The sequence below is a fragment of the Limulus polyphemus genome, unplaced genomic scaffold, assembly GCF_000517525.1.
Source record: "Limulus polyphemus unplaced genomic scaffold, Limulus_polyphemus-2.1.2 Scaffold23, whole genome shotgun sequence".
Classification (NCBI taxonomy): domain Eukaryota; kingdom Metazoa; phylum Arthropoda; class Merostomata; order Xiphosura; family Limulidae; genus Limulus; species Limulus polyphemus.
In genome coordinates, this window is record NW_013665633.1 from 150,771 (window position 1) to 159,395 (window position 8,625).

An 8,625-nucleotide genomic window follows, 5' to 3' on the forward strand; every position below is an offset into this window, starting at 1 on the left:
TATTAAAATACGAAGTAAATTTGAGAACACTATTTTGTTATTTGAAGGGCTATCTGTGCTCTGCCCATCACAGGTATCAAAAACCCAGTTTCTAGTGGTATAAGTCCGCAAACATACTGCTGTGCCACTGAAGGGGGATAAATCAAAAGGAAGGACTGTGTTTAAAACAGGAAATCCAAACCTGTGATAAATGACATTTAAATGAAAAAAAACAAGCCTAAACAAAAAAAAAATTAAAGATGCTGCATAAATTAAAAGGATTCGCAGGGTACAGGCTATAATTTGGGATATAAAATGTGCCCTGGGTTTTATATCCTACTTTATAGCCTGTACCCTGGAGAACCTTTTAATTTATGCAGCATCTTCAATTAAATTTTTTTTGGGCATGTTTTGTACATTTATATATATGTTTGTGTGTAAAGCACAACCATATCACATAATACTATATGATGTTTTTCTGTTGAATAATTATGAAAACTGATACACATTTAGAGTTGCAAATAATGAGTATTTGCAACTAGATGATGAATTTATTAATGATAAAAACTTTATCACATAAAATTAAAAGTGAATAATTTGTGCATTATACTTGTGTTTTTTATCTGAACCCTTTGCTTCACACATAGCATTACACCATGTTTTCATGCTGTCATACAGTTTATCAATGTATGAATTTTGGAATATTGTTTCAAATGTCTTGCCTTATTTCCATAATTCAGGCAAGTTGTTTAATTGTCTTTTAACCCTCTCACTTTTCATATGAGCCCATTTCAGCTGACACTTGAGATAACTTCATTTTTTTTTCCTCAGCATTGTCTAGAATGGACATGTTTTAAACTTATTAATCAGTTACGTGAGATTTGCTATGATTTATGAAACTTGATCTTCATTCAAAGTTTTACTGATTTCCTTTATTACTAAATGAAAATCGACTTTGAATTCGTAAATGATGGTAACTTCCACTTTATCCAGTATTAGTGATGATACTCCTAATATGAGACCTTTGTTTACTGGGGAGATCATTGTCTATGGAGGACATGAAGGCCATTGCTTGATATGTTTTCAGTTCCTTCATGCATGCTGGGTCTTTTTCTCCCATCTGTTTGGCTGATGGTCCTTCTATCTAATTGGATGAGATGATAATGATTTGCCTGGCTATTTCTCCCACAAGGTTTAGTTCTAGGCACAGTATTCTTTGTGGAAGAGTGTCCTCACCCTACTACTCTCTTCCTTGACATGAATTTTCAGGTATGTTCCTTTCTTTCTCTTTCCCCTTGCCTTCTTATTCTTCCCATGCTTTACTTCATGTAACCCATATTCAGGACTGCTTTATTTTTCATATTTCAACTGATTTTATGGTCCATGCTGGCTTGTTTTTTGAATAACTCTATACCTGTACTACCATATCATGTCCTCCTCATTTACTTGCCTCTTTTCTCCCAGCTTACAGCCATTCTTCATTTCCATTACTCAATTCCTAGTCTTTACCTCTGTTTACTTTACTGGTGTCCAATTTTCACATTTTTTTCTCTTATTTACCACCATCCTACATTACTTCTCATCACTTAACTTCACTGTACTCCTAAAAGTGTTTTTTGGAGAAGTTTGTTCTCCTCTTTTCACTGCATTAATCAGTAGTACTTCTGATCTACCACTTGTTACTCAGTTTCTCTGTTGTTGGGATGCATTTCTCTCCTACCTAATGTACACCTCTCTCACACTTCTACCCAAGGTCTTCATTGGGCTCTATTTTTATTTTGTCCAAAAATCATCAGGATTGTTCCTGTCTCACTGGAGACCCAGACTGAGGTGGTCCAACACCTGTCCTTGTTGTACACTATGATTTCTCATCCTTCACAACCTTGCCTTTCTATTCTTGTTTTTAGACCTGCTGTATCTCCATTTCCCTTCCTTCCCAAGTGCCTCAGCAGTAAGTCTAAAGGTTTATGATGCTAAAAACAAAACTTTGTTTCAATACCTATTGTACCAGAGCACAGATAGCCCATTGTGTAGCTTTGTGCTCAACAACAAATAAACAAACCTCCCCAGCCTTCCTTTGCTTCCAATCCTCCCTCTTTCCGATATCAAGGTTATCACTTGTCTTGTTGGTGACTATCTTGGTGGATCTAACCCTGCAGAAACCCACCTGTCTCTTTATATCTTTCATTGAGCCATGTAGCTGTGTTTCCATTGTTATGCATGATTGACTTCTGACCCCTTCTTGGGAGAACTCCTCTCACACCTGCATTTTGTTTTGCAGGATGCCAAATGAATAGACTACTTTGTTAATCCTTTCTTGTTTTTTCTGTGTGTGAAGGTATCTATTGGAAATACGTTTTCAGATTAGTAAAATGTTAACTTCTCTATTACTAATTGTTGTCAAACAACTCGAGCTTAGTTTCATCTGTAAGGATATTGTGTTTCTGGCTTTACTCATTCCACTGTTTTAGGTTCAGTGTTTGGTTACCTCTTTTTCAGGAGAAAATTTCAATTAACTACACTGAGACCACCTTATGTTAGTGTATACATTACTGTTTTTGAGGTAACATTCCTACCTTTATTCACAGCAAGGTAAATTGCAAGACCAGTGCTAAATTATCATCTATCTCATAAATAACATATCCTGAGTTTTATGTACCCTTTCAGTATTTTGCATACAACTGCTACTGAAACATGGAGTATCCTTGACCAGCAAAACTTTGGTTTCTTCACACTTACCATGCACTTACCATACAATTCAGTAGTTTGATTCTCTGTTTCTTTGAATGGCCATAAAGATAACATTAATTATTGAAAAAGGGTTCAATGAAGCAATTGGTTTCATACCAATACTTAAAATTCTCTTCAATTTGCTTAATTAATGTTAAATTGTATGCTTGTGTTTGGTGGATAATGGTATTTTTAAACTTACAGTCATATTTCTGTGTTAACAAGGATATGGATATGTATTCAGAATTAAATGAGAAAATTTTTATGTCTCTTCATTTTTGAGCAGTTATTGTGCAACTTGAAGTATGTTTGGCTTGTTCTGAAAGAGCCTCTGTACAATGGTCCTTTGAGAAAGGTGCGTAACTGAAACACCTGGTTATAAAATTCTGTTTTTTAAAATCTAAATTGTAATAAAGTTGTTTAAACAAGTGTGAGGTTTACAGAAAAGTTTCAGCTATATGAACATTTGTTTTATTTAATATTACAGAAAACAGTGTATATCAGTTTTTTATCCAAGCCAAAGATAGAGGTTTTCCACGACAGCAGACTGAAGTTCCAGTTAGTATTCACATTAAAAGTCCAAGTCAAGAAGCTCCACAGTTTGAGGAATTTAACTATGAATTTTTCCTGAATGAAAAATCAGAAATTGGTAAAATAATTGCAACACTAAGTATTGTTTATCCTGAAGAGGTTACTTATTCTTTTGCACCAACAAATGAAGAGTCAGATGCTCACCTCTACTTATCAGGCTTCAGTATTGACAACCAAGGTCATATTATGCAGGTTGCAAGTCTAGACAGAGAAGATAGAGAAACCTATAATCTGACTATTCGAGTGGAATCTAAATCTCAGCCCCAGCTGGCATCATATACAGATGTAAGCATTATTTTGATGGACGAAAATGATAACAATCCAGTGTTTGAGTCAAGTCCTTACCATGTAACAGCTGCAGAGAATGTTGAAGAAGGGTATACCGTGACTAGAGTGGTAGCTTATGACCTTGATATCTCTAATAGTGCTGAAATTGTATTTTCATTTGGTACTAATGCTGAAGATATTACCAAGTTTTTTGACTTGGATCCTAATGAAGGCTGGATTACCACTAAGGCACCCCTGGATTATGAAAGTGTACCATGGTACAACTTCTCTGTGATTGTACATGACAATGGCTCTCCACAGCTGTCTTCACAGACAATGGTTTATGTTGATGTTAAAGACTACAATGATAACCCACCTGTGTTTAAACGTAGCTACTATGAAAGCTCCATCTTTGAAGATGCTTTGGCAGGGACTATTATAATTGTATTAGAAGTTGATGATCCAGATAGTGATGCCAGTGATGATCTACAGTTTTATATCACCAGTGGTAATCCACAGGATTGCTTCCAAGTCAGTACAGTTGGTGAAATATATGTGAACAAGCCTCTGGATCGAGAACAAATACCAAACTACAAACTAACAGTCACCGTTACTGATGGAAGATTTGTGTCAACTACTGCTGTTGCTGTTGAGGTTTTAGATGCTAATGATAATCCTCCTGTTTGTCATACAGTAAGTATTAATGAAAGTGTGTTCAGAAATTTGTTGATTTAGTTAGTTATGATATGCAAAACTAGTATGAATGCTTTAAGTAAATTTAATGTTAGAAAAGAAATGAAAGATATTCTTTTTTTTTTATGAGTTATTTTTGGAATTAAAATGATACTTTACCTCTACCATAACCATTATCCTGGCTTTGCTTAAACATCACTTGTATGATCTGCAAACTTCAGCTTCAATTCCTTTTCATGTATGTTATGTTCTCTACTGGAATTATTGTATTTCATTAATGAACAACCATAGCCTATGTTATGCTTGCTAAACCATATTTTGTCACATTTTTACTTTTTGCATTAAGATGACATTTTATCATATTTGATACAATTTCAGACTTAGGTGTAATAGAAGCTACAATTTTATAATTCATTATACTCGGAGCCTTTCAGAATTTTTCAATAACAAGCAAAATGAGGTGAAAGAAGTACTTACTTTCACGCTATGCTACTATGTATAATCTTTTTTTTTTTTTTACACACATTTTAGGATATTGTTAATACAGCATCCATTACAAGCCTGAGCCCAAGTTTTGAAGAAAGCTGTTTTGGCTTAAATGCGATATTTATACTCAGTATTATAATAATAGGCATAAGGACTTTACTCTGGAACATGAAAAACTGAGTAATCAATATTTAGCAGGTCTACCTGTAGCTTTAACTGTAATGTTGCATCAGTCAGACAAGGATGCTACCAGTTGTTTTTCAGACTGTCGAGTGGTATTTCCTTCATTTTTGCTATATTCTCCCAAAATTGTCATATATGAACAGGCTTTTCTTTTGTGACATTATTCTTTAACTGGTGCTATAAATCTTTGGTTAGATTAAAATTGAGATCTTTAAGTAGCTGTTTTGTAACCTTTAAATCACTAGCACTTTCTTTCATTGAATACCTCTTATTCAGCAGGGCAATATATTTTGTATAATTTTCCATTTGAAGTTCAAAGCCAGGGTCATTCAAAAATCATTCTTCATTGGTCAGTGCATGACAAACCAGGATACTGTGATACTTTTATTCATAATACCATCGATTCTGACGGTATCACCCATTCCTGCTTCTCTGTTTTATTTCCACACTCGTGTTTGACTTTCTAATGATCAAGTTCCCAGATAAAAACTTTCCTACAGTTTCCATTTGTCATTTTATATTGCATTGGTTTATTCATGCTTTCCATTTTTATGATCCTCAGTAAACTGTAATTAGTTTTTGGCTGCATCTTTTCTAGGTAGTTCACTTACTAATATTGCTGCAACCACCTTCAAATAGGTATGTCACTGATGTACATCTGTTGTTTTGATATTTAATTTATGGGATATTTTGAATCTTAACTATTTAAGCTTCTGATTTAGTGACATGCTTTTTTACAGTTATCATATCTTATACTACATGATGTTGGATTTTACTTCTGGTTACTCATGTAAAGAAATGCCACATTTAACTTCCGATGTTATCAAAAGTTGTATTAATTAAGTAATTTATCAGCAAAATGATAGTTAAAAAGGTAGAAATACTAACCCTTCAAGATGATGTTTCTGATTTTTACTAGAAACTAGATTTCATGATTGTAATTTGAAATATTTTGTGCATATGTTATTATGTATATAAAAAGCTTAATTAAACACCTTAAAGTTAAAATTTTGGAAGGTAAAAGCTTGGCCAGCCAAAATAGCCATTTTTGTGGCCACTAGGTTGTATCATTTGTCAGTCTCCAAAGAAAAATAAAAGCTATTTAATTGTTCTTTGGATGATTGCATTATTTTATTCAGTTTATTGAATGTAGTTATATCCAAATGATTAATGCAATTGTTTACAAGACTTTTACATTCAGGTAATATTTCTTAATATATAGATTTTACCTAAATACACTTTCCACTTTCTTACCCATAATATGGAGCTATTAATGTTTAAAAGACTTTTAAGATATAAGATTTTATCCCTGATTTTTTTATATATATATATAATTTTCATTCTTTGTGACAGTATATAATTTTGTTGTTACAACATTTTATTTCATTTTGATCTGGAACATTGAGCACTTTTTTAATAAGACTATAACTTCTAAGAATCTAAAACAAATTTTAATAATAAGGTTTACTGTTTTTTTTTTGTTGTTAAGTCTAAGTACACAGAACTGGTATCAGAAAGCATTGAACCTCAGACCTACATCTTGACAGTGAAAGCAACAGATAAAGATGAAGACAGAAACTCTAAACTGTATTACTTCCTCACTGGGGAAGGAAGTGAGGATTTTTTTATCAACCCAACATCAGGTAAAGAAAGAATTCTAAAAGAAATTATTCTAAAGGAATTGCATAATTAAAGATAACTTGCCTTCTTGTAAAGCTCACCTCGTTGAATTGATTTTTTATTGATAAAGAAATATGTTTTTATGTATACCACTTTTTGTATAATTTTTCATTATATGTTTTTAACATAATATTTATGAATGTCATAGTAAACCATTTTGTTACTTTGAAATTCTATTACCTGAATAATTGAATTGTGTGGCAAACTGTCAGTAATTTTTTATTAATGTAGATTACCAGATAATACGTTATCTTAATTGTTTATTTTATCAAAACTCAAAACAATGAATTTGTACAGTCTTTTATATAAATGAGTTTGAAATTTCGATGTTAGATGTTCTCCCTCAATTAAAAAATGAATGATATATCAAAGTTTAAGCTACTGTTGTAGAAAAATCAGAAAGTTTAGCAAAAGCATTATAATAATAACAGAAAACCTCTTTGTTAGAGTTACCATATGGCAACTGAAAGAGTTAATTTATTTCTGCAAAACTGTGTTATTTGCACTTCAGAAAAACTTCTGTCTTCCTATTAATGTGTTCAGTTTTGAGAACAGTACAAGTTTATTTCACATATTATATCTAACTAGGACAAATGGTGTATTTACTCTCTTTTTTTTTTAGTTCAGACTTCTTACTGTTATCAAGTAAGGTTTACTTTTCTAAACCTTTAAAATAGGTGAATCTCATTATAAATTTTTGTTTTTGTTAAGCTGATTAATCAAACAATCATTTTAATTAGGTATTTTGAAAACTGATAAGCCACTTGACAGAGAGCACCAACCTCGATACTTTCTTATTGCTCATGTGCAAGACAAAAACAAACAAGAGTGGGAATGCACTAGTACAGTTGAAATTTTCCTGAGTGATGTGAATGATAACCCTCCAGATTTTGCAGCTGAAGTTTACACTGTAACAATCCCTGAAGATTCCAAAGTTGGCACATTAGTCACCAAAGTACATGCTATGGATAAAGACTTGGGTAAAAATGCTAGTAATTTTCTGTATCTAATGATTTTTTTGTGATTAATCATGTATAAAAAAATTAAATAAAACATTGGAGTATTACTCCAATGTTTTGCCATTATGGCTTCATTGAGGCAAACAAGATGTTTGCTAACAATTAGCAAGTGTCTTGTTTGCCCCAGTGAAGCTGTAATGGCGAAACATTGGTTTAAGTAAAAACAACTATGTTTTTTGGAATAATAGGATGTGTTTTGTTTTTTGTTTTATTTTAACAATGAATACTACTCTCCAGTTTGCACTACAAACTTTAAATGACTCATAATTAAGCATGTATCTTATGCTTCCTCATTAATGTTTTCATTTATATAGGCATACAAAAAATATTTAAGCCTTTTATTGGGAGATTTTTATCATGTTTGCTAAACTTGTGTCAAACTTGTTTGCTTGATCTTGAACCTATATTTCTAGTTGCTATGTGATCAGTCTATGGTAAATGAGGTTGTTGCAAATTTCTGTTGAGTACATTAATCTTCTGATGATTGGTTTTACATCAAGCAATGTTATTGACTGTGTAATAGTACTATGTATTTCTTTTAGCAAAAATTTTTATTTTCTAATTTAACTATTTATATAATATTCTTAATTTTAAACATGTGACAAGTTTGGTCAATAGAACATTATTTTTGTAGATTTTTTTTTTTACATAAACATTAGTTAAACAATGATTTTGTGGAAAAGTAATCCCCAATAGGATAACTTGACAAACAATCAGTTTAAACTGTATAGATATGCAATTGGGATACAGCGTTATCAGGATGATTCAGAATCAAAGAGTGTTGATTTAGTGACTCAGAATTAAATGTAACTCACCCATACTTAAAGTGAGTAGTTAGTGGGGATAGATTTGCAGTGTTTATATACTTTTGAGGCTAACTGCTCAGTTAATGATTCTTAGACATTGTTTTCAGTATAACCTACTCAGACTAATAATGGCTGGAGACGGCTTGAATGGGTAATAAAGAAAACTTTAACTATAAGTTTAACTATAACTA

The 8,625-nt window shown here is 32.2% G+C and overlaps 1 protein-coding gene across 4 annotated transcripts in view; it reads left to right on the plus strand.

The window, feature by feature from the left end:
- Positions 1–8,625, plus strand: part of LOC106458452 (fat-like cadherin-related tumor suppressor homolog) — a 171,380-nt gene that overhangs the window by 137,773 nt on the left and 24,982 nt on the right. For all 4 annotated transcript variants that reach the window (XM_022384954.1, XM_022384974.1, XM_022384960.1 and 1 more), the window contains 3 exons: positions 3,197–4,260; positions 6,419–6,572; positions 7,350–7,589. In XM_022384954.1, the coding sequence (XP_022240662.1) occupies positions 3,197–4,260; positions 6,419–6,572; positions 7,350–7,589 (1,458 nt within the window). The remainder of the gene's footprint in view (positions 1–3,196; positions 4,261–6,418; positions 6,573–7,349; positions 7,590–8,625) is intronic.